Below are 27,379 nucleotides of genomic sequence, written 5' to 3' on the forward strand. Positions count from 1 at the left end.
CCCATCTGGGGTTGATGGGAGATAGTGACAGATCATCAGACACTAGATTCTCATAAGGAGTGTGCAGCCTTGCTCCCTTGCATGCACAGTTCATAATAGGGTTCGCACTCCTATGAGAATCCAATGCCACCACTGATCTGACGAGGTGGAGCTCAGGCAGTAATGCTCGCTTGCCCACCACTCACCTCCTGCTTTGTGGCCCAGTTCCTAACAGGCCACGGTCTGGTACCAGTCCGTGACCCAGGGGTTGGGGATCCCTGCTCTAATTCTTCTTATATGGCAGTTACCACATTCTACTAGCTGTTTTTTATTTATCCAAATACTTTACCAGATTATACCTTTCCAGCAACATTGTATGTATGTCCCTGTAGTGTATAGCATAATACTAAGTACAGTACATTAGTAGGAGCTTGTTTAAATACGTTTATTTGAACCTGCATTGTTTTCAGCTACTACCAGTACTTAAAAATATGTGAATTTATTAGCCAGTATATAAAGTTCCTCTTTTTTTTTTTTTTTTTTTGGAGCCAGAGTCTTGCTCTGTTGCCAGGCTGGAATGCAGTGGCGCGATCTCGACTCATGGCAACCTCACCTCCCGGGTTCAAGAGATTCTCCTGCCTCAGCCTCCCGAGTAGATGGGACTACAAGCACGTGCCACCATGCCCAGCTAATTTTTGTATTTTTTAGTAGAGACGGGGTTTCATCATGTTGACCAGGATGGTCTCGATCTCTTGACCTCGTGATCCGCCCACCTCAGCCTCCCAAAGTGCTGGGATTACAGGCGTGAGCCACTGCGCCTGGCCCCTCTCTTTTTTTAAACATAAATTTGTCTCCAAATTTGAAGTTTTAAGAACATCTCCATTATTTCAGAATTTAATAAATATGTTTATCCTACCCATGATTCGTTCTTTCTTTAATTTTAAATTTAATAAGAGATGAGGTCTTGCTATATTGACCAGGCTGGTCTTGAACTCCTGTGCTCAAGCAATCCTCCCATCTTGGCCTCTCAAAGTGGTAGAATTACAGGCGTGAGGTCCCACGCCCAGCCCTACCCATGCTTCTTAACTGTATTTACTCCATTTTTTTCTTTCCAGTTACAGGGTTCTTTCTTTTTTCTTTTTCTTCTTTTTTTTTTTTTTTTTTGTGTGTGTGTTTTAATGCAGCAGATTTTTTTTTTTTTTTAACTTCAGAGATTCTCCTCTATAGATTGTTTAATTTTCTATACCAGTTCCAGTTTAGGGTTCTGAAATTCATTGCCAAGAAATGTATGGGGTATTTTATTAAAAATACACTGTTTTACATATGAAGGCAAAGTAATTTTCATTTTGTTTCTGAGGTCATATCTGATTTACTCAGCATTTTGTTGGCTCCTCCCCTCTTCCCAGCTGACGTCTCTCTTTAGTAAATTCTTTCTGTGGAACAAAACTTAGAGTTTAGGGTCTGTCATAAGAATAGTTTGAAGGTCTTTTTTGCCTAAACCAATCTGACCTTTGCCTGGACTGAAACTCATTTGCCATTTATCTGTTCCTAGAACCTTGAAAGATCTTACTGTTTATTCCCTTTACTTGGGACTTACCTGGCGAAAAACTATTGGTGCCATCATCTACAGGGATGGCCCCTATCTATGACCAGTCTCTCGTCCGGATTAATTATGAAAATGTTAAGTTCAATCTTCACACTTACTGCTGAAAAGACCACTCTGTTTATATTTCTCCTTCCAGAGAAATGCTTATCTGTCCTTTTGTTTTCTGGACCTGATCCAGTTCCCTGTCCAAGATAAATATTCTACTGGCTTCATGCTGTTTTATCTTCATAAAAACAAGTCACCAAATACCTGTGTACTAATGCAGTTCGTATAGTAAAAACGTTAATTGCACAGGAGATTCAGATGAATAAAAGAATATTTATTTTGGTGTCTCATGGCCAGAGTTAAAAAAAGAAAACTAGATTTACTAGTGCACAGGTCATATGCTATTACAGCTTCAAGGAGCTGCCAGAAGCTCATTCCTTCCGTTTGCATTTTTGTGAATGTCAGTTCTGAAATAAATGAACAAACCCAGGACTTGAAAATAATTATTTCAACTATAAATTGTGCCTGTCCTCATATGGTAATGAGAGTTGACAGTGGTTTTTATTTTCAAAAAAAACAGCTCGGTTTGGGAAAAGGTGCCTGCAGTCAGCCTTTGCAAACTTCTTTATTCTGTGAGATTTTTGTTCCCTGTTTTCTAAAGACAATAGTGACAAATTAACCAGAGTCAAAGGCATTGCAATTTTTATGTAGGGTTTCTTTGTCCTTATGAATTTTTTGCGATTCTCTCTTCATGATGCTATATTTTTAATTTGCCACTTTAATTTACTAAGATGAAGTAATTTCTTAGCGGGGGTGGGGATAGGAAACAGTAGTGAGAGAGATTATCTTCAGAGTCTGTATTGCTTTGGGGGGGTCTCAGCTTTTTTTTTTTTTTTAATCTCTAAGTCTGTGATTTTTGAATTTTACACTTGGGACAGAAGTATCCATGACTTCAGGTAACTGATCCATCTCCCAGAGTCTAGGATGGGAGGAACTTGGATTTAGCTGTTGTTGAGAAAGTTCAGAGTATTTTCAGCCTGCATGAGTGCAGTTAACCAGAGATCTTTTTAATGGAATCATTTCTTTTCCTTGGCAAAGACGAAGATTTGTTTAGCCAATGAAATGTAGTGGGGATTTCAAAGCAGAAATGAGCTATGCATTTTGGAGGTTTAGGATGCCGAAGTTGGGAATTACGTGTTGTACAAACCAGTTTTTCCCATAGTTTTCTTTTCTAAAAATTGTGGTGGGAGAGGTGCTTACTGGTTAAACGTGCTGCTCTGTGCCAAAGACCAGTATTTCAAAGTATAAGTGATAAAAGGAACTTAACTGTAAACTTGATATTTACATGAGTTTTATTTCCCAAAGCAGTTATATTTATTTTATAGAATAGGAAAAGGCTCACTCACCAAGGCTACAGAGCTAGTTACCCATACGGATAGGCCAAGATGTGGGACGCAGACCTTTTGATTCCTGCATCACACCTCAGCCAATTTTTAGTCCTATGAGTATGGCAAGTTCCCTTGTTGTGTAGTTAAAAAAATGTTATGAATTTATAGCTAAAATACATCTTCATGATTCTTAATTATCACACAACTATATTCTCTGGCATGTTGTTGGACCTTTTTGTTATTTTCATTAGACTTTTGCTTCTTTCTGGCATTGAGGGACTGAGACATAGACTATGTAACTCTGAAAATCAAGTCCAGCCTCTTTCGTGTGGCGGCCCTCCCTCATTTCTCTTTGCTCTTCCCCTCATACTCTTAAGTCCAGTCAAAGCGAATTTGTCTCAGTTCCTCAAACAATCTTGAGTTTTCTCTTTATGAAGATTTCTTTGTTTGGAACTTGGCTCCTCCTTTCCTCCTTTAACCTGACTCACACTCCTAACTAGTGTGGTGATTAAGAGCGGGAGTGGGCTTGGAATTGGACTTCAGGTTTCGAATCCTGACACTATCACTTAATAGCCGTATGGTCTTGAACAAGTTGCTTAACCATGCCGTGCTATGCTGCCGTTTTCTCTTTGGTATGTTGGGAATAATAGTAACCACCTCATGGTGGTGGTATGAGATTGAAGTAGGTGGTTCTTGCAGTTACAACTGTGCTGGGCGCGTAATAAGTACTCTGATTCCTAGAAGCCTTTGCCGATAATCTGCTCTTTCACAGACTCATTGCGCTGAGCACTCTGTCCCCCTGGAGTGTAATTGCCTGTGCATAACTTACTGCTCCCCTCTGAGGACAGGGATGACCATGCCGAATCTGTATTCACTTTGCAGTATAAGCACTTGGCATGTATAGGCACAAGACAAATGTCTGAATAAATCAATTAGCAAAGGCCCGCTTAGCTCATGCTATCATCTTATGTGTTTAACCTCCGCTTTTCTTTCTTTTTGTGATGATCTTTTTGCCTTTTATTTGGGGTTTTTGATGGGTAATTTTAGGAGAAGGGAGCTAATAGGGAAGTTTAACCTAGGTTGCTTTATGGCAGCTTCTGGAGTTGTAACACATGATTGCTTCATGTTGTTTATCCCCTTTGGGAGAAGAAGCCGTACATATGGACAGGCCTCTTGAAAAGTTGCTGTATTCTTTAAGAAAAAGTTAAAGTAGGTTCCACATAGAAAAGGCTAGACTCACAAGGAACTTGCAGGTTAACATTGACCACAAGTCTAGATTTAATCTAATAACTGCTGTAGCCTTCTGCTCCCCAGCTCTCTAAAGGCACACTCACAGGATTTCCTGGCACTTTGTTTTGTTGGTCATCAGTTGTGCTGTGGCCATAATCTAGCAGTGGAAGCCACTTGACTCCTTACCTTCCATGCTTCATCTTTAGGCAAGAGTAAAAACTAAAAACAATGTAAAAGGAAAAGCTTATGAGAGAGCAGGATAGTTTCTGACTAAAAGTAATGAGAGTCCATTTTTTCCAACTCCAGGGGTTGTGGCCTGGTTAGGTCCTGGCAGTGGTGGATGTGTTCTAGGTGAAATAATGCCTTACCTAAAGGAAAAGGGGAGAAGGGGTTTTCTGTGCTGCTGTGATTATTTTGTTTAAAGTCATTAAAGGTTTGGAGGGTAGTACAAGAGTGATACTAGTGAATAATTGTTGTAGAATCCATCAGATTTTCAAGGGGCAGTAGTGAAACACAAAGATCACCTGATCCCAAGCTACTTTCACAGCTGAGCTCTTCTACCCTTCACCCTCCAACCTCAGAGCCTCTAAAAGCAGTGTGTGTGTGTGTGTGTGGTGTGTGTGTGTGTGTGTGTGTGAAATCACAGGCCTTTACCACTCAGAACGCATTTTTTCATACCTAAGATACTATGTTATGAAGGACAGTTCATTTATTTATTAGAATAATGGCTATAAGTTAACCTGGTTTTTATAGGATGGCCAGGTACTCTGCCCTTTATAATGATGTTTCTGATGTGTGCTCTGAGCTCTAAAAGTAAACTTACAAATGAATTTATAGGATGCTCAATAGTAAATGTTCATTCAAAAGCATCTGTTGACATTTTGCATATTCTAGGTACAAAGCATTGTTAGAGTACAAGAATGAATAAGATAACACCCTGCCCTTGAAGAGTTCGGTTCATGGAGGTTTGCTCCCTATTCTTCTGTTATAACATGTGTAACAGGAGCTAACAGTACAGATTAAGTATTCCTAATCCAAAAATCTGAAATGCTCCAAAATCGGAGTAGTTTCTGAGTAAACGCAATGAGAATCCATTTTTTCCAACTCCAAGGGTTGTGGTGGCCTGATTAAGTCCTGGCGGTGGTGGATGTGTTCTAGGTGAAATAATGCCTTACCCAAGGGAAAAGGGGAGAGGGGTTTGCTGTACTGCTGTGATTCTTTTGTTTAAAGCCATTAAAGGTTTGGAGTAGTACAAGAGTGATACTAGGGAGTAACTTTTGAGCATTGACATGACACGTCAAGCGGGAAATTCCACACCTGACCTTATGGGTCACGGTCCCAACACAATCAAAACTTTGCTTCATATGCAAAATTATTAAAAATATTATATAAAATTACTTTCCGGCTATGTATATATAAGGTGTATATGAAAGAAACATAAGTGATTTTATGTTGAGACCTGGGTCCTATCCCCAAGATATCTCATAATGTATATACAAATATTCCAAAATCTGAAAAAACGCCAAATTGGAAACACTTCTGATCCCTCGAGGGATTTGGAATTTTTTCAGATTTGGGAATATTTGTAAATACATTAATGAATCCTATACTAAACTATAGGATCCTGTTAATAATATCCTATTAATAAATCCTGGCCATTCTATAAAAACCAGGTTAACTTATAGCCATTACTCTTATAAATATTTTGGTTCAGATAAAGGATACTCAACCTGTATACCAAAAAATAGGCATAAGGAGACCTTACAGAAGTGCTCAGTAGGCTGGGCATGGTGGCTCACGCCTGTGATCCCAGCATTTTGGGAGGTGAGGCAGGAGGATCACTTGAGGCCGGGAGTTTGGGACCAGCCACATAATGAGATTCTATCTCCAAAAAAATTTAAAAATCAGTTGGGCATAGTGATGCATGCCTGTAATTCTAGCTACTAAGGAGGCTGAGGTGGGAGGATCACTTGATCCCAGGAGTTCCAAGCTGCAGTGATCTGTGATCGCACCACTGCACTCCAGCCTGGGTGATATAGACCCTGTCTCTAAAATACAATGTAAAATAAAATAATCAAAGTGATCAATAAAGGTTTATTAGATGACTTAGGTGTCTAAGCTTAGTAGTATATACCTTTAATTTTCACTTTTTTTTTCACTTAGCACTTTCTTGGATTTGTATCTTTTTATTTGGAGAGTTAGATGCTAAATACACATTTTAAAGTTGTTTTTATATTTGTGCTCAGAATTTTTAAATTCTTGTCTTTCCATTTTGTTTGCAGGTGATTTTCCCAAAATAAATACCAGGCTGTCATGATTAGAATTAAACAGTTTTCTGAAAACCTACCCTAATTTAATGGAATGGAGAGAGAGGGGTGAGGGTAACGAGCTAGGTGGAGGAGGGGATAGCAATAAAGGAGAAGGTGGAATTTTCTGATAGGAATTTGTGATTTCTCCCTCAACATTTTCAGGCAGTTTTGCTTCCAATCCCCTCTATAACTTCATTTTTATTTTTAGTGCCTACAGACACTCTAGTCTTTAGATGTTCGTTCTGCACTGAGAATCCCTTTTTTTTTTTCTTTTTGAGACAGAGTCTTGCTCTGTCACCCAGGCTGGAGTGCAATGGCGTGATCTCGGCTCACTGCAACCTCCACCTCCCAGGTTCAAGTGATTCTCCTGCCTCAGCCTCCTGAGTAGCTAGGATTACAGGCACCTGCCACCATGCCCGGGGCTAAGTGTTGTATTTTTAGTAGGGGTTTCTCCATGTTGGCCAGGCTGGTCTCGAACTCCTGACCTCAAGTGATCCACTTGCCTCGGCCTCCCAAAGTGCTGGGATTACAGGCGTGAGCCACTGCACCCAGCCTGCACTGAGAATCCTAAGAGAGTTTTCATGTTGGTATGTTTGTAATACCAGAAATTTTACCAGTTACAGCCAGCCACTGTTGATGTGCAAGAAATTCTATTTTGGAATGCCAAAACAGAGGATAATGCCTCCCTGCCCAGACGGTCTGATAAGAATGTCAGTAATGCCCTCTGTGTTTCATTTCCTGTGTGTTCTCTACATTCGGCATTCTGCAATCTGAGGGTTATATACATCAGTAATTTCGAGTGCAAGCATGACATATATAGAAGGCTTGAAAATAGGTAAAACATGGTGGTAGGGGCAGCTGGTGTCAGGAACACTGTCCTTAGGGGATAACAGACAATGAGATCCAGAGAATGGTGATCTGGAGAAATTAGCCAGGCATAGTGGTGCATACCTGTGGTCCCAGCTACTTGGGAAGCTGAAGCAGGAGGATTGCTCGAGCCTAGGAGGTTGAAGCTACAGTGAGCCATGACTGCACCACTGCACTCTAGCCTGGGAGACAGAGCAAGACGCTGTCTCAACACACACACACACACACACACACACACACACACACACACACACACACACATCAGGTGCTAAGTACAGTCCTCATTATTTGCAGATTCCTTATTAGTAAATTCACCTACTCACCACTGCACTGTAGCCTGGGAGATAGAGCAAGACGCGGTCTCAACACACACACACACACACATATCAGGTGCTAAGTACAGTCCTCATTATTTGCAGATTCCTTATTAGTAAATTCACCTACTCACCACTGCACTGTAGCCTGGGAGATAGAGCAAGACGCTGTCTCAACACACACACACACACACATATCAGGTGCTAAGTACAGTCCTCATTATTTGCAGATTCCTTATTAGTAAATTCACCTACTTACCAAAATTTGTAACCCCCAAATCAATACTGTCAGCACTTTCATGGTCACTCACGGACATATGCAGAGTGGCAAAATATGAGTCACTTTACATGCATGTACCCAGCTGAAGTAAAACAGGGTAACCCTCTGCTGTCCTGTGTCAGCTCTTCTGTAAACAAGTGTTCTTTTCACAGTGAATTTAATGCTTTTTTTTTTTTTTTTTTTTTTTTTTTTGCTGCTTCTTGGTAATGTCACTGTTTAGCCCCCACGTATAGTGCTGGAGTGCTGTCTAGTGGTCCTACTGTAAGAAGCTGTGACGTGCATTATAAAGACAGTGTATTTAGGTAAGCTTTGTTCAGGCATGAGTTAATAGCGCTGTTGGCTGTGAGTTCAGCATTAATGAAGCAACAATATGCATTAAATAGGGTATCTTTAAACAGAAACACATATACACTATAAACCAAGGTATGTATTAATCTGTTGATGAAAATGTTGTAATCAGAGGCTTTCAGGAACCTAACCCTTTATTTCCCCCTAGAAGCAGTGGTTTGGTATTCACTAATTCAGTGTTCATGGTGACTTCATAGAACATAACTGCTTCACAGAATGAGCATGGGCTGCACAGTAGAAGCCCCCTGCAGCACGCTGCAGTCTTAGAATGGAGAAGGTGAATGGGTGGCTTCATCCTAGAATGAGTTTTGGAGGCCAGTCCGATTGAAGGATAGAATGAGGTAGGGAATTAAAGTGATGACTTATTGGCCTTGAAAGATAAAAGGTGAAGTCAGGATGGGTTTGATAAAGGAAGTTATCAAGGGACTGGAAGATTGTATGAAGTCAGAGGGCAGGCCTGCAGGGAATAATTACAGCTGCAAGGATCAGAGGGTATAGTCAAAGTCTTGCTGGAAAATAGGGGAAGGTAGAAATGAGGGCAATTAACGAAGGCAGAGAACAACACATTTGTTTTTGGACAGACCATTCATGGGAACTTTGAGCTCTAGGGGGTGATATAGGGATACTCTGGGTCAGAGGACCCAGAGTGCTGATAAAGACAATTGGAGTGTGCCTACAAGGTGCAGCTGTCTGTGCAAATTTCCAGAAATTCCAAGAACCCTGAGACATGATCTGGGAATCCTAAATGTCCAGATGTGAAAGCAGGTATAAAGAGGCCTATGCAAAGTATCACATGAGTGGCAGGTTCTTGACTACACAGAATACAGTGTACTTTTTCAGTTACAGGACCCACAGCATTTTACCATGGAAAGATGTAGAGAAAGAATCAAGATTTGTTTACTGATTAGGTTTTTGGAGAGGAGGGGAGGACAGGAGTGAATAGTCAAGAGTTGTTCCAGTTTGACTAATTGCTATAAGATGCTTTTTGTTCTACAGAGTTTGATGGATGTTTTACTTCAAGAGTTGTCTTTGTTATCTCATAATTCTTCAGTTTTCAGTTCCCTTATCATGTGATTTTCATTATTATGACATTTAAGATTGGCGAATGAGCATACTTATGGTTTGGTAAATAGAGGTAATGATTCCTCTCAGTTCTGTTTGCATGGGGGTTGTGGAGCTAGGTCAGCTTCCTCCTGACTGTCTTTGAAGTTTCACTGACAATTCTGGACACTCAGATTCCAGCTTTCCAAGCTTTCCTATTGGCCACTGGTTTAGGTTTCATACCCCTTCTATTGGTTGCTGTGATGGGGTTTGTAAATGGAACAGAGGCAAATCATACTTGTACCCTACTATTGTCATTAATGTGAAGAGTTGTCTAGAACTATGCTGCCCAGCTCAGTAAACACCAGCCACATGTCTTGTCGGCCCTTGAAATGTGGCTAGCCTGAATTGAGACATTCTCTAAGTATAAAATTCACATTGGATTTTGAAGATCTAGAATGAAATAAAGAATGTGAAATATTCTGTGAGAAAGTTAATAATTTTTAATATTGATAACATGTTGAATTAAGATTTTGTATATGTTGGATTAAACAAAATACTAAAATTCATTTCACTTGTTTTTTGTTTGTGGGTCCTGCTCTGTGACCCAGGCTGGAGTGCAGTGGTGTAATCATGGCTCACTGCAGCCTTGACCTCCCCGGCTCAAGCAATCCTCCTGCCTCAGCCTCCCAAGCAGCTGGGACTACAAGTGTGCCATCATGCCAGGCTAATTTAAACACAGGGTCTCCCTATGTTGCCCAGGCTGGTCTTGAACTCCTGAACTCAAGTGATCCTCCCAAGTGAGCCTCAGCCTCCCAAAGTACTGGGGTCACAGGTGTGAGCCACCGCATCCAGCCCTCACATGTGTTTGTCTTTTATGTCTTTTAAGTTCTAGGGTACATATGCAGGATGTGCAGGTTTGTTCATAGGTGAACGTGTGCCATGATGGTTTGCTGCACCTATCAACCCGTCAGCTAGGTATTAAAAAAATATGGAACACTTCATGAATTTGCGTGTCGTCCTTGTGCAGGGGCCCTGCTAATCTTCTCTGTTTCGTTCCAATTTTAGTACATGTGCTGCCAAAGCGAGCACTTCACGTGTTTCTTATTGCAGTTTTAAATATGGGTACTAGAACATTTAAAATTATATTTGTGGCTTATATTATCTTTCTGTTGAACAGCACTGTCTCTTTGAGTTAGTTTTTGGATTTCCATTGAATAATTTGAAAATGATTGTATTAAATGATATACTTCTAAAGAAAATTCTTGGGTCCAGTTACATTAATCCTCTCGAAGTTGTTAGTATACCTGAATGTATCCCTTATAAATAAAAGGATTACTGTCATAAGTACTAAACACCCCTCTGCTATGAGAAGCTTATTCATTTTCCTTGGAAATTCTTCTATCATAAATGAAGTCAACATTTATGACAGTTCTACTGGATGGAATATAACTGAATCCCTTTAAGAATTGGTATCGGGGTTAGCATTAGCTTGGATTTTGGACTAATCAAATGCGGTAACATTTTTAAATGTGCAATTCTTTCTCAAAGGAGCATTTGAATCTATGTCACATCGAGCCATGGTATAATGAGGTTTTGTTGTCCCTGAGAGAGTGACTATTTTCAGAACTTAGGTGAACGGCTATTTGCAAGGCAGCCTTAGTAAATATGACAGAAAAGAGGTTCACTTAAAAGGAGCTAGTTTAAGAACCACTTACTAACTAACTGCCTGCTCTCTGCTCAGTGTTAGTATTAACTGCACAAGCAAAACACAAAAGAAATTAAAGGTGTGGTGCATGTCCTTGAAGTTCATCCTCTGGCTCAGGAATTCCTAACTGGCATCTATATTCTGATGTATCTGATGAGATGTAAAGAGAGATCAGTACCTTTATAATAGCAGCTAAAGCACTAAACTTTGAAAATTATTTATTAAAAATCGCAGATCCAAAGTTACTTGAGGAAACACCACTTCCACACATGTTCTGTTATGGGAATTGTGCATGGCTTGCAGGTATTCTTCCCTAAACCACGGGTCTGCAACTCCTAAGCCACAGACCAGCCACACAGAGCAGCCGGCAAGCAAACGAAGCTTCATCTGTATTTACAGCTGATCCCCATTGCTGATGTTACCACCTGAACTCCGCCTCCTGTCAGATCAGCAACGGCATTAGATTCTCACAGGAGCACGAACCCTATCGTGAACTGCGCATGCGAGTGATCTAGGTTGCGCGCACCTAATGAGAATCGAACACCTGATGACTTGAGGTGCAACAGTTTCATCCCGATACCATCCCTCACCCCCAGTCCATGGAAAAATTGTCTTCCACGAAGCTAGTCCCTGGTCCCGGAAAAGGTTGGGGACCGCTGCCCTAAGCCGTGGTTGGTGGCAACGTGTAGACACAGTGACTGTTGTTCCAAGGTATAGTCAAGGGGAAAGTTGAACCATGGTTGTAGTTGGGGAGGTTCTGAGCTACAAGAAAGGTAGAGAATCCTTCAGAGGCATTGTTTATAGAGTCCATTCTGTCTTCCTATTACAAATATTGAAACGTTTTCAGAAAGGGACCATCTGGGAAGTTTTTATAGAGCAAATGGCCCTTGGTTTGGGTCCTAAAAGAACTTAGAGGATTCAGCTTGTAAAGTTAAATGAGGGGTACTTTAGAAGGGGAAATTGATGTGACTGAGGATATGTGGGGTGTTGAAAGGGGATTTATGAGTGGAAGAGAGAATACCTTATATTAATTTGAAAGATAATTGTTTCACAGATACAATTTTCTAACTGTTGCGCTAATTTGTTCTAGAGCTTATTGTTCCCAAGGAACTTTGTGATGAGTCTATCTCAGAGTGTTTAATTGCCTGGAGCTTCCAGAGAATTGGCTATGTTTTGGGGGGAGGGAAGATGGGGTGGGAAGGTTATTGACCTTCTTGGGTAAAATCATTATTTGCCAGGTATCATTGTGGCCAAAGTTATTTATCTTGGCTTCATGTTGTATAAATACAACGCAATCATCTATGAGCTTAGCAACTCAAATAGGACAGTGAGTACTTTTGGGCTTGTGTATATAAAAATTAACACATTGCATTTGTCTAGAATTTTATAGTTTTTCAAAGAGACTTTCAAATGCTCACATTTAACATCTCCAACAATTGTTGTCTATTTATAGTTAAGGAAACTGAGACCCAGAGAGTCTAGTGTCTTTCCCCAAAGTCACATAGGTAGTGGGTGACTATGCCAGAACTAGACTTAGCTCTTGCCTTCTCCTCCAAGGTTCTGTTCCCTGGGATGACACCCTCTCTCAGCAGGGACCCTGCTGACAGTGACTATGCGCTGGTGGCTGGCGTCTCCTGAGTTCCTCGTACTCAGCCTGATCATGAGGAACTGACTCAGAGAAATGAGAGTCTGCTGATTCAGAGCTGAATATCCTTTCCCAGTCTTTCATTTCCCAGCTTTCTCTTCTCCTAAATTGATTTCTGTCAACTCCCAAGCAGCTTTCTTAGTCATTGGGGCTATTAGAACTCTTAGAGCACTTTAAGAGTCTTTCTGACTTAATTTACCAGCGATGCATGTATTGCATGAGAAACCTTTAATTTTAGCTATATTTTGGGTAGGCATCACTATTTTTGCCTGTCAAACCAAAACTGAAGGAGAACTGTCACTAACTTAACCTCTACATAGATTTCCTTTAGTAATTCTCATTAACTTTGTTATTCCGTTATATACATTGACTTCCATTGAATGGATTTGTAGCAGGCTAAGAATGAGTAGGATACCAGTATGAAGGCTATTACGGTAGTCTTGGCAAAACACTGGGTTTTGCTGGGCATGGTGGCTCACACCTATAATCTTAGCGCTTTGGGAGGCTGAGACGGACAGATTGTTTGAGCCCAGGAGTTTGAGACTAGCCTGGGCAACATGGTGAGACCCCGTCTCTACAAAAAACACGAACATTAGCCAGGTATGGTGGCGCATGCCTGTAGTCCCAGCTACTCAGGAGGCTGAGGTGGGAGGATTGTTCGAGCCTAGAGGTCGAGGCTGCAGTGAGGCGTGATCTTGCCACTGCACTCTAGCCTGGGTGACAGAGCAAGACCCTGTCTCAAAACAAAACAAAACAAACAAACCCCAAGTCCACCAGGCTTGGATTAGGGTGGTAGCAGTGGAATTTGTGATGGAAGCTGCCATCTCTCCATTGGCAGGAGTCAAGAGGGAGCCAGGAGTGCCACAGGCTCCAGAGAAAACTTCTTGCCCAGCCTTCCTATCACTAGTGTTGAGAGAAGAGAAGGCCTTCTGGCAAGACCTTCTGCCACACCACTGGGAGACCTGTTACTCCATCACCACATCTGCTTTGAGACTGTTGGCACACTAATTTCATTTTCCTCTTTATCCTGTTTACAACTATTTACACTGACAGCCTTTAAAAGACCAAGGCTTCTAGGTTTTTTTGTTTTTGTTTAAGTTTTTTTTGTTGTTTTTTAGAGACAGGGTCTTGCCCTGTCACTCAAGCCAAAGTGCAGTGGTGTGATTATAGTTCACCACAGCCTCAAACTCCTGGGCTCAAGTGATCCCCCCACCCCAGCTTCTCAAGTAGTTAGCATTACACACATGCATCACCATGCCTGATTACTTTTAAATTTCTTATAGAGACAGGGTCTTGCTATGTTGCCTAGGCAGGTCTCAAACTCTTAAACTCAAGTGATCCTCCCACCTCGGCCTCCCAAAGTGCTGGGATTCCAGGCATGAGCTACCACACCTGGCCCTTCTAGATTTTTTCTTAATCCAAGTCTTTACTCTCCATATAAGAGATGGATAATTAGTTAAGTTTCCCTCCCACTGAATATTCCCTATTGCTTACCTTTCCCCTGCTTCATCTTCTGCTGTAGCACTCACCATTTGTTTTGGCATACTGAATATTTTTCTGAATTATTGATTTTCTTCTGCCACTATGATGTAAACTTCATAAAGGTGGCAGGGGTTTGGTTCATGTATCATCAGCATCCTGAACAGAGTCTGGCACATGCAATGTTTGAAAAGATGAAGTGAGCGGAGTTTTAAGTCTTTAGATAGCACATTTTAAAAGTGAGTTCATAAATTATTCTACAAAAGCAATGAAATGCCTTTATAAACTGGAAGAATGTCAGATGTTCTTTGTTTTGTTTAATCCCATTTGGTGGCTTGTGTGATTATAACACAGATTAATGAATAACTCCTAGTAATTCCAAAATTACCCTAATGGCAATAATAATATGTATTTGTATGATGCCATTTACAGTAGCCTGAATGAATTTTTTATTCCTCTGTGAGATAGTTGTATCTCAATATTACAAATGTTAAAAATTATAAATGCTTAAAAATGTTGTAAATGTAAGAGAGAAGCCTTTTCACAGAAACATTCCTCTCCAGGAAAACAGAGACCAGTCTAGTGTGAGACATAGGTGTGTGGCTGGTTAGAGCAAGGCATATGAGAAGGTACAGAATGATGAGAAGGTTTTACCTTCGTACTCATAAGGTAGCTAAATTGTCAGTAGTAGTTTTGGGCATGTGACTTGCTGCTTCTCAATACTGACAGCATTTTAGGGGACTGGACTTTGTACAGCTCTGCATTGCCTGCTGAGGAATCCAGGCATCAGCAACAGAAAGTTCCAAAGCATTAACAGAAGATTTAATTATGTTATAGCTGTACATCCAAATGGAAGGGAGCTGGAGATAGTCAAGAGTTCTCTGCTAGGTATTTTTCAGACATGCTTCTCGTGAATTAAATAATCTTAGTTCTGATGTGGAGATTGGGAGCACTGCAAAGTGGCACTACCATAGAGCAGTTTGCTGTGAAGTAGGTAGAGTAAGCAAATGTGTTAAATAAGAATTTCTGCAACTCTTCCAGACACCTTCTGCCTTACCTGATAACACAGTGTTTTGCAGAGATCACATGATTTGCAGAGAATGCTGTGAGTGATTGCTGAGATGATGGCCCCAACCCAGTAGCTCAGCTTCCAACTTCTTAAACAGCTCTGGACTACTGATACCTTTCCTAGGTCCAAATGCTAGTCACAACCTGGCTCGAAGTCAAAGTTAAACTTTAAAAGTTATGTAATATTTCGTTGATGATGTGTTTCTAACTTTTGGCAGTCTTAAAAATAATCCCATAGCTGCTATTAGTTTCAGGGGAATTAATGATTATATGATTATAATTTAATCATGGGGATGGGTTGTAAAAATCATACATAAGGAAAATAGGTTATAGATTGAGTTCTGATATTAGACCTTTAAACAAAAAAGTCATGAAAGTCCTTATCCAAATCGCTAGTTATCTCCCTGATTCTAGAAAGGTTGAATCATTTTACCGAGACAAATAGATAGACAGTGCCTTTTCTTGTGGGTGGAGAGTTACACTGCTGGCCTGACCTGGCCACCTCTTTTTGGCGTTAAAGTTTAGATATGAAGTAGTTACAAACACAGCTTTATTGTAGCTCTTCTGGGCCGCTGTTTCGTTTATCAGGTTGGGGATTTCCTGGAGACTTAACTTTCTTTTCCTTATCTCTATGTTGTCTGGCTGCTGGTACCTGGTCAGATAGCCTTTCGGTAGCACTTTTTCAAAAAAACGTGTGATATGTGTACTTTAAAAATTCCTCTCATTGTTATGTATATTGCATTGCTGCTTGATACTAAACAAAGTTTCCAAATAAAGGGAAATTGTGGAGCTTTCTTTAGGTACTTTAAGAGGGTAATGGCTACAGCTATATACTTTTGCTGGTTTTTGTAAATATTAGTGATAGCAATTATGTTGAAGGAAAAATTGTGTGAGTCGAATTGCACCCTTCCAGGGTGAGTGCTTTGCTTTCCCTTTCAGCTGTCAGAGGTTGTTTTGCCTCTGACAATTCTCTTAAAGCTTGCAGAATTATTACAGTTTAAGGAAATCAAATGATCATTAATAGCAAGAATTTTTTTAAAAAATAGTTTTACCCATTGTTTGTAAATAATACATACCTATTATTAGAAAATTTGAAAATATAAAAGAATTTTTAAAAAGCATCCTGATCGTGGCTGCTCAAAAGCATTCTGATATTGTTTTTCTATGCTTTCTTTTTTCTGTTTTCTGATATTTCCTTTTTCTACATTTAGTTTTTTAAAAGCATACTTGTTATCAAACTGCATATACAATTTTTATCCCATTCTTTTTATTTAACATAAGAATTTTCTATGTTTCACAGATTTTATGAAGATGTGCCACTCATTCGTTGATTCTTTCAGTTACTGGGTGCCTTCTCTCTATGCTCTGGGTGCCAAATGCTTTGCTCTTTGAAGTATGGAGACATGGGAGTAGAAAATAATCTAGATTATAATTAGGAACTGCACATCTTCCTGAATTTCCATGTAACTTTGATCTAGATCTGAAAGTTAAATTATTTCCCAGATAGTTCCACATTTTAAGTCAAAACAATAATACTCATTGATTTTTATTGTATATTTAATCTAACTTTGTATGGATTAAAAAAAAAAAATCACTCTGCCTAGGAATCTGTCCCTAGCCGAAGTGCTGGGCTGGGAGCGGAGGGCAGAGCAGAATCCTGGGGAGATGGTAGGGGCCGGTGTGCTCGGCTTCTGCACAGGAATTGTTTACAGGGGTGAGTGAGTAGGGCAGGGTTCATGGCAAGGTGTCCAACAAGACACTTAGTCACTCACAAAGCACATGACTTGGGCCTTGTCCTCAGAGGACTGAATTAGCGAGAAGCTAAACATTCTAGGTGGCACGGAATTTGAGATGTAGAAGAAAGAATTTGACTTATCAGTCAGTGATATCCAATTGCCTCCTCCTTAGCCCCAACCAGATCTGTCCCAGTGGTCAGGTGCAGACGTGGTATGAGAATGAGCAGGGTAGGCCTGCTCGTGAGCAAGGATGCCTGGATTTAAGGCCTGGCTCTGCCACTGACAAACTGTATATCTTGGGCCAGTTCCTTAACCTTCCTGTGCTTCATTCTCCTCATCTGTTAAGAGAAGATATTACTACTGCCTACTTCCTGTGGTTAAATGAAACACATAGAACAACGCTTGGCATGTAAAAGAGCACTCAGTGGATCTAACTAACTACCAGTATTTTCTACCCTGTATGACTGAATTTGACATATTGACAAATTTCCTTAGCGCTGAGCTAGTCAGATGAGTTTAGATGGCATTAGGGTAGGTATGTTATTGTTTGTTTGCACACTGAACTGGTATTATGAGGATGGCCTGCTGCTTAGCTAGCTATTAGGAACTATCCATGGTCATGTTTCTGAAAACAGCCAAGTATGGACAGACTTGGTTCTGATAATGGATCTGTCTCCAAAGCCCATTCCCCTAAAGTAGACTGCTTCAAAAAAACTTTCACACCCCCTTACCTTAATCTACTGGCTCTAGGCTAGGAGGAGGACCTATTTTGTTTTTAATAAACTTTGATTGAATTATAATATACAAAACAGTGTACATATTTGGGTTGCTGTGTGTTCACAGTACCAGTACTGGGATCAAGAAACAGCATCCCATAATCTTTTTGTGTCTTTCTGGGGACCGTGCTTTGAAGTGTCTGGTAGAAAGATTTGTGATCATTTGTTCTTGTGCAAGGAGAAGGCATTATGGAAGATAGGGAATTACCCTGATAAAGAGGAGGATCATCTGTGATGCTGTGGATCTTAAACCTCCCCAACTCCCTCCGGTCCTGTATTTATTTCTCCTTTTTTTCTCATTAATGTAATGCGAATATCAGAGAAAGAGGGATTCTTTTTTTTTTTTTCCTTTCAAGATTGGACATACTGAGAGGAGAAAGATTCTTTATTGCAAGATTCATTAAATAAGAATAATTAGAATGGACTTTTTAGGGAGCTGTATTAAGTCTTAGATTTTTCTCCTCCAAGCTACGTTTCTCAATTGTTGCTTTTGAGTTAATTTTTCATTACATATCATGATCATTGCTTTTTATCATTTGAAGAATGTGAGGTCAAGGAATTACAGAAATGCATGAATACTTACCTAGAAACTTTCATGACTTTAATTCTCCCAACTCTAAATTAGGCATGGCAATGGGCTTTTTCTCAGGTGTCAAATCTTGGATTGGAGGTGGGTCCTGGCAGCACTGCATCCGAAGGTTTTGGAGAGGAGTCTGGGCATCACAGGAGACAATGTGATTGTGTAGAGATTTTGGCCACGGGGAAAAGAGGTTGGACTTGTGTCTTGAATACCAGATATTTGTCTTTGGTGATCTAAATGACACTGTGCTATTTATTGATTCTTAAACTTGGCACTCTTCTGTAGGACCACTTAATACCTAGTATATGAGATTGGAAACAGTACAAATAGCAGCTTTAAAAAATTGAAGTAGTAGTCTCCCTTCCTGACATATACCACATGGATTCATCATGCTTTCATACTTCTGTGGCCCTCCCTTCCAGTGTCTTAGAAAGTTTATCAATATTGTGAAAGTAGCAGTGGTGGCAGCAGCAGTTCCAGTCAACAACCTATTGAACCGCATGTGGAATGTGGGAGTCTAGTCAGTGATTACAGACACTTTCGTAAATGTGTAAACTTTGGATAACCCAAATTATCTTCTATGATACATAGATGAACTGTAGAAAGGAAATAGATAACTTGGCCATGTGTAGGGTATAAAATAGGGTGGATGATAAATTGTAATATGCATAGTATTTAATATTTAAGAGCAGGCACCCAGCATGATAATGAATAACAATGTGAATACCTCTATAAGTGTGTGATTCCATTTTAGGAAAGAGAAGATCGAGAAAAAAGGGAGATTGGATTGAGGGAGAGAACAGACTCTTAAGCATAAAAGATCTACACATACCTCCTCTTAGTTACTCTATCAGTTGTTCTGATGTCTCAGAAGAGTGGTTGTGATGATACAATTATGCTTTTTCCACTTACTGAAGAAATTTTAGAGCTCCTATTGAAACATAAGGAAATTTGAAGTCATAAAGAGACATCCCCTTTAACATATAATAGTTGGGGTTTTTTCATTTCTACCCTATTACATTTTATCAGATTTTGAACTGTGGAATTAAGGCTTATTAGCCAAGTAACAGAGGAAATGGCATTTTCACTTTTAAAAAAAATCTAAAAATCCTTTCTGTTAAGATATCATGTTGGTCTCACTGATTGGAGTTATCACAAGATATTAAAAGCCTCTATGGGAGCTTTTGCCGTAGTAAACGAGAGAAAGGGAGAAATGGAGTTTGAGTGTATAAGCACCCTCCTGATCAGACTGTATGCATCTGACTATCAAAGAAGCACATTGCTTGTTACAGTTAGATTCATATCATAGTTTTTGTTTTGTTTTGTTTTTAGATGGAGTCTCACTGTGTCGCTCAGGCTGGAGTGCAGTGGCGTGATCTTGGCTCACTGCAACCTCTGCCTCCTGAGTTCAAGCAATTCTCCTGCCTCAGCCTCCCGAGTAGCTGGGACTATAGGCATCCACCACCACACCTGGCTAATTTTTTGTATTTTTTTAGTAGAGACGGGGTTTCACCATGTTGGTCAGGCTGGTCTCAAACTCCTGACCTCAAATGATCCGTCCACCTCAGCCTACCAAAGTGCTGGGATTATAGGTGTGAGCCACTGCCCCTGGCCCATATCATAGTTTTAATGCAAATATTTAGTGTTATTAAACCAATCAGAAAGTATCTGTTAGACATCTACCGTGGATAAAACCTGCATGAGGTACAAAAATGAATGTCAAGACCCAGACTAATATGCAAATAATTTATAATCTAGTTAGGATCATAAGAGATGTATTATACACTTTTTTTTTTTTGGAGACAGGGTCTCTCTCTGTTGTCCAGGCTGGAGTGCAGTGGTGCGGTCATAGCTGACTGCAGTCTTGAACTACTGAGCTCAGTGATCCTCTCACTTCAGCTTCCTGAGTAGCTGGGACGACAGGCGCATGCCACTACTCCTGGCTCATTTTCTAATTTTTTGTAGATACGAGGTCTTGCTATGTTGCCCAGGCTGGTCTTTAAATCCTGCTTCAAGTAGTCCTCTCACCTTGGCCTCTCAAAGCACTGCGATTATAAGCTTGATCTACAATAGTTTTTATAGGGCTTGCATAAGTAATCTTTTGGTTCTCTGTTAAAAAGAGAAAGAGACTTTAAAGGCAGTTTATGGGAAGAAAGAACTCATGATCAGTGGCCATGTCAGTTAAGTTTTAAGCTCAAAATGTGTTCTTCTTGGAGAAAGGAATTCATTTTCTCCTAATCTGGTTTTATCTTGATACTATCAATTTAGCATGTGCCACAGAGAATTCAAGTTGTCATATGTGTGTTGCAATTTTTATTTCTCAGAAGAGGGTGAATTTCAGCTATTTTTTGAGTTCATTTTGAAGGAATTTTAGGGATTATATATATAAGATTGTCTTAAGGTAATTGAAGGCCCCGCCATGACATTAGTTTTTCTCACACTCGTGGAGTGAAATGTATGGATACCATATATTAAAAGTAATGGCAAAAACCGCAATTACTTTTGCACCAACCTAGTACAAAGGTACATTTAAAAATTGCTGAAGCCAAAGGACCAGACAAGAGTTCATCAGATTTTAGGAATCCATTAATGTTTTCTTCACCAAATTCCAGGACTAAGAAAAGGAAAAGAATTGGGGCAATCCCTTGTAGTTTTGTATGTAAAGATTCAACCTGTATTCCAGGGATCTTGATTTTTATTTCTAATAAAAGAAAAATGTTTTCTTCGTGAACCCACAAAATCATATTGATTCTGTAGCATTGTTCTTCTTTTTCAGATGAAGAATATTAGTGTCAGAAGTCAAAATTGAGCTGCTTTTGTCCTCAGGTTGGGCTTTCTCGTTTGAATATGCCTAGGAATTCAGTGCAAGAGTTCTGAGGGTTTATGGCTGCTCGTTATCATTTTTTTTCTTGTATTAAAGCAAGGATACATCCCTAGTCTGTGTCCCACCTCCCCTTGTCATCTATACATTAAGTCCTACATTTGGCTGTTGTGGATAACCATTCCTCACTTGCTGTGGGTAGAATTTTGCAAGATTGCAAAGTAAGACCTGTCAGCTGACACTGGCTCACATGAGAGCCATTAAGAGGGTGGTGTGGCCAATGTCAGAACAACCTTGCAGCTGAAGGCAAGTCACTGCATTGCCCAGAGCCATATGAACAGGTCTTGTGACCAATTAATTGACTACTACATAATCTCCAGCTAGGGAGCACAGATGGAGTGAGTCAGTCCAAGCTGCTCAACCTGTTAAGTGTCTTGTCTTTGCTAACTGGAGTATAAGCTTAGGAACAAAAATAGGGCTTGTCTATGTCTGTAATGGGATTGCAGACAGCGTGTTTTGTAATGTGATAGATGGATCTGACTTCCTAAATTATTGGCGGGCTTAATTTACGTAACAAATGAATGTTCCACCTTTTTTTTTTTTTTAAACCTTTGAAAGGGGAAATTAGTACGCTGCTGTCAAGTAGCTTTTCTCACATACTGTATAGGGAGTGAAATGATTGTTTAGAACTGCTCGTCATTACGGAATATTCCTCACATAACAAAGGAACTTCAGGATTTGTCTCCAAGTCCATGTTGATGGTCAGGATAAACTGGAAGAACATTAAACCATTCAGGAGATGTGTGGCGGCACAGCGAAGACCACAAACCAGCCAGAGAGCTGGCAAGACTCTGCCAGATGTGTGAGTGATGCCGTTCCTGGTGCTGGGAGGATTTACAGGGTGCTTTTATGCACAAAGATTAAAAAACACACCGGGGTAGACAGGAGCACTGACCACACGGAACTCGACAACAGGTTTGAAACTTTAGTTCTGTTTCAAAATCTCAGGTAATTTTTTATTTAATTTACTGTGTACTAAGGAGATGGAATTGTATTGATCTGAAAGTTGTTGTTTCTCGTAAGTCCTTCTAAGTAGGAGAAATGGGGTTATTGGTGGGTGTGCGGAGTCAAGTCCCTTCTCTTATAGAAGAGATATAAGCATGGGTATTTTTTAGTGACTATCGTGACTCCACTACCCATCTGTTTTCTTCTTTTCATTACCTCTACTGGAGCCAACTTATAAGAAGTGTGTACATCTTTGTCCCTTGAAGCTTAGATGAAACTGTTCACAGAAATTGTCAGGAAAAAAAGGTGCAGTCCTGAAGTACCAGCACAGTTAGTAGATGGGGCTTAGGCCTGGGTGTTCTCACTTCATAGTCTGCATGGCAGCCAGGTGGTTGTGCTTTTCCAGTTGGAAGCAGGGTGGTCGGGGTGACCCAGTCTTCCTCTGGAAGACCCTTTCCATGGGAAGGATGTTATGAACAGCAAATTTTAATAATGGAGCTTGTCTAAAAAGAATAGCATACTTATAATGTTAATTTTGGTTTATTTCATCCACATTCTTCCATTAATAAATTTGGAAGAATTTATTAATTTTATTATTAGTGGTACTTAATTGAAATGCTATTTGTAAAGAATTTTATTGCTTATCAATAAAAACAAAAAACTGTTTTGAAAATTACATTTCATTCCAAATTCTTCCATAGATAGATAGTAAGGAGAGCTAAAAGTTAATGATTAGTGTAAAAGCAAGTTTATAAGTTCATTTAACCTGGGCATGGTGGCTCAAACCTGTAATCCAAACACTTTGGGAAACTGAGGTGGGAGGATCACTTGAGCCTAGGAGTTCAAGACCAGCCAGGGCAATGTAGCAAGACCCCATCTCTACAAAAAAATTAAAAAAAAATTTTAAAAATAATTGGCATGGGGGCATGCAACTGTGGTGCCAGTTACTTGGGAGGCTGAGGTGGGAGGATCGCTTGAGCCCAGGAGTTGTAGGCTGCAATGAATTGTGATTTCACTGCTGTACTCCAGCCTGGGCAACCGAGCAAGACCCTGTCTCTTTAAAAATAATAAAATAAATTCACTTAAAACATTTTTTTCTTACAGAAATTTTCTCAAAATTAACATGTCTCATAAACTTTATCCCATAAGTATGTTTCTTAGTTTGGTTAAAAATAATGATGATACAGTTTTTGTCACGTAAAAATCTTTGTCATTTTTTAACAGAAACTTAATAAAACAGGGCAACAGAGTGAGACTTCCATCTCTAAAAAAGAAAAAAGAAACTTAATAAAATGGGATGTAGTCCATCACAGTGTAAGAGCACAGTAGACCGGAGAGTGAGAGAGAAGTGAGGAAGTTATTTTACAAGTGTTAGGTCACATGCTCTTCATTCAGTTAAAGAGATCTGTTTGTAGAGGAGGAGGAGGTAATGATATGGTACATTAGAAAAATACATTTGAGTGTTCAGATAAGAATTTCCCTTTTATGCTATCTGTTTTTATCTGTTTCTTATCAAGAAAGGGTAGCTGAGTGATAGGAGAGAGTAACGGAGTGACGCTCAAGTTTATCTGAATCTTGATCCCTAGCTCTGCTGCTCAGGAGCCTCTAACCCTGGGCCAGTCTCCAGGCTTTTCTTAATCTCACTCTCAACTGTTAAACTATGTAATTGGCTCGGATTATTTTAAAAATTCTTTCTTCTTCTGAGATTCTTAGATGTAGTAGTAGGGCCTTCTGTATTCCCTATTTTTGTTATTCTATAGAATTCTAGATCGCCAGATAGTTATTTAGGATGAAAGACGGGGAGTGAATGTCCATGTAAGAAAATCATATGCAGGGCCAATTTTTTAAAAACCTCTAAAATTTTTGATATGAGCTTCTGCTTCTCACCTTCAAAGTGATGCTTTAAATTTTAACATTTTCATACCTGTTATCCTCTTTCCTTATTTTAACTTCCTTTAGATTTACTTCTCTAGTGCTGAGAATTTTTTTTTTTAGAACTTTGTACAATAATGACATATATTTGTCAATTAATTGGAATTCATCTCTAGTCAGATGATGTGCTGTAGTAGACCTCATCCGCTTTCTCTTCTCCTTACTACGATCTTGGAAACATTGCTTACTTGCAGTATTGTGCTTGGTTTCCAGAACTTCTTTAGGACTTGGGCCAACTTGAGGCTAGAAGTGAATTATTGACAGGCGCTTGCACTGAAGGACCTGGCTCCAGAGTGCTCACGAGTTATCTGTTTGTCCAAGTCATGTGGCAGTCAGGTAGGTAGGACTTCCAATCTCTTTTTGCTCTTTGATATCTTAAATCAGTAGTTCCAAGTGGTCTTCTTAGTTCAGCACCCTGACAAGCAGGGTTTTGTTTTTTTTTCTTCTCATGATTTTCCAGTAATTGAAAAGATGGAGAGAAAGATTCCACAATAACAGTAGAATCATGTTGTATATGTGATGACGGCCACAGTGTAAAACAGACGGAAACAGTGCAGAAAGAAACATGTTGATCCTCTCATTGTGGTTCATGTAGCATGACACATTTCAGGAGAGGAGTTGTCCTCTGCATCGCCATTTCCATTCCCCCTAACCTCTATAAAGGCAGATGTTGGGGTTCAATTCATTTCACAAAATTCTAGAGTCAACAAAAAGCTACCAAGTTTGATGAGAGGCATCTTAAATGGCTTGTCAGTAAAAATTCCTTGCTAAAACTCCCTTCAAATCTAGTGACTCTTTGCTGGGCATGGTGGCATTCATGCCTGTAATCCCAGCACTTTGGGAGGCTGAGGTGGGCGGATCACTTGAGGTGAGGAGTTCAAGATCAGCCTGGCCACCATGGTGAAACCCCATCTCTACTAAAAATACAAAAATTAGCCAGACATGGTAGCAGGTACCTGTAATCCCAGCTACTTGGGATGCTGAAGCAGGATAATCACTTGAACCTGGGATGCGGAGGTTGCAGTGAGCTGAGATCGTGCCACTGCACCCCAGCCTGGGCAACACAGCAAGACTCCATCACACACACACACACAAAATCTAGTGACTCTTAAATATGATGCCAGGTATATGGTATCATCCTCAAATAATTGCTTCCTATCCTCTTTCTTAAAATATTGACTATAGCAAAGCTGCCAACAACTTTTGAGTTTTTCAAACTTTCCCGGCAAATTAGCAAACAAAATCCATAGGGCTATTTATATGAGAAATCTGGGACTTGCCACACATATCTGTGAATCATTGTTGCTCTGGTGGCAAGAGAAAACTTGCCATGTCTTTAAAGTATACTCCTTACACACTGAAAAGGAACTGAAACAGAGCACTTCAGAGTCAATTGTGCTTTACAGTTTCATATCTTGAAATCTGAATTCAGAAGAAATTCTCTGTACTGCTTTAGAATCACCAGGATGATTCTAAATGAGTATATCCATTTTATGTACATTTTTAGATGAGATAATTCTATTAAAAAAGGGAAATCCTTAGATTGTCTGTGGTAGTTACTTAACAAGAAAGTAAGTACAGAAACTTGAGTGCATTGTCCCGTGGTGAGCTGCTTCACATAGATAAGCTGACCATGATTTTATGACCAGTCTTTATTTATAGCAGTTGGGATTACTGACTAGGAAATATAAAAATAGTCACAGATTTAGAGAGAGATATAGGCAACAGACCAAAGAATTCTGAAGAGTATTAAAAAAGGTCATTAAAAGTAAGCGTAATGCAGGTTTGTAGGAGTGGAAACAATGTTTCTCACTGCTGCTCCTGGAAACAGTGTGAAAACCACTCTACCCTGATGCTACTTAATAGCAAATGTAGCAGTTGGACAGGTTGAATGAAGTGGGTAGAGAGAAAAAACAAACCCTAGTCAGCTGATGATCTTGTGCTTTGTGACAAGCTTCACAGAGAGTTCGTAAATGGTTGGGTGTGACTCTGATGGGTTGGGTATTGCGGTCACACGTTCTTCTGCGCTTCCTGCATTCCTTCCCTTTTTACTGATTTTTACGTACCATGAGAATTTTTCTTTGACTAGAGGAGTTTATTTCTGCTGGCTGAGGGTAGGGATTTTGAGATGTAATTCCAGACTGATAAGAGTGAATGAATCAAGGAATGCAGTGTTGTGTCTGATTTAGGGTTCAAGAACATTTGTCTTTTCCCTCTGAGGATACATCACTTACTAGGAATAAATCAGCAATCTTAATATAGGAGATTTTCATAGACACTAACAACTGACATCAGCTTTTGTCTGGGTCATATTTGGATAAGCATGGATGACATAACAGGGTAAAGCACTTGTTATTAATCACCATAGCTAACTGTGTCCAGAATGACAGTGTTCCAGGCAGAAGATGAGGTTAATCCAGCTCTGGAATCTGCAGGCCAGTCACTGACTGGGCAGCTTCTGAAGCCTTTTTTCCTGAAGTTCTGCTCAGCTCTGTGCTGAAGCGGAATGCTGGCTGCAATGGTCCCCACATCCCTGGTTCTCCTGTTATGATTCCTGTGGTGAGTCAGGCTCTGGCTTAGCCTTATCCTTTTATTGTTATAGTAACAAAAGCCAAATAATTGCTGAACAGTGATGTAGCAAGCCCTGGTGGGAATTGGAGAGAGCAATAACTTGTGACCCATCTAAGATTATAACTGTCAAAAGTCACCAAAGAGAATCCAGCCTGTGGGTTATAAAAACACCAAGGTTCCTGGGAATATTCTTATCTTTTATGAGTTCCCAAGGGGATATTTAGGTATCAGGTGTACATCCATCCATCAGCCTTATGTCTTTAAGGGTTTAAGAAAGGTTTTTTAAAAAAACTACTTTAGGTTTTTACAGAACAGATGTGAATGAAAATCCTTTTTTCTCACTATGCCATATCCTTTCACTTTCATGCCTCACCCTGTCCAAAGGCAGAAAAAGGAACTTAGTTAAGCTATTTTTCCACTTACTGATTTTCAGCTCTAGCATATGACAACCTAGGCTTAATACCAGATAAAATGGAAAGGCCTTTGACTTGGGGATCTTCTCTACCCTGATTTTATGATCTTAGGGTCTTCTCTGCCTTGAAATCACTTTCTTTGGGAACATCATCTCATCTCTCTGTTTTTGTTTTCTAAATAGTAATAATAATAATAATGATGATGATGATGATGATGATGATGATGATGATGGTAGATTGGAATGGTGTTTCCTGAGCCTCAACTTCAGATCCGCTGAACCAAATTCCTGGAGGTAGA

General features: G+C 39.9%; 1 protein-coding gene and 1 non-coding gene across 5 annotated transcripts in view; one reads left to right on the forward strand and one right to left on the reverse strand.

The window, feature by feature from the left end:
- The window catches only part of FNIP2 (folliculin interacting protein 2), a 135,932-nt gene that overhangs the window by 15,860 nt on the left and 92,693 nt on the right, over window positions 1-27,379 (forward strand). For 2 of the 4 annotated variants that reach the window (XM_030816274.1, XM_030816275.1), the window contains exon 1: window positions 21,550-22,135. The exons of the other annotated variants lie outside the window; for them this stretch is intronic. In XM_030816274.1, coding sequence (XP_030672134.1) covers window positions 21,960-22,135 — 176 coding nt within the window. In that variant the 5' untranslated portion in view covers window positions 21,550-21,959. Of the gene's footprint in view, window positions 1-21,549; window positions 22,136-27,379 lie in introns of those variants that run through there. 4 annotated transcript variants of the gene reach the window in all.
- LOC115836220 lies at window positions 10,333-10,439 on the reverse strand. The gene has a single exon (XR_004031186.1). It is a non-coding gene; the product is annotated as a U6 spliceosomal RNA (small nuclear RNA).

Source organism: Nomascus leucogenys, chromosome 7b, assembly GCF_006542625.1.
Source record: "Nomascus leucogenys isolate Asia chromosome 7b, Asia_NLE_v1, whole genome shotgun sequence".
NCBI classification, from domain to species: Eukaryota; Metazoa; Chordata; class Mammalia; order Primates; family Hylobatidae; genus Nomascus; species Nomascus leucogenys.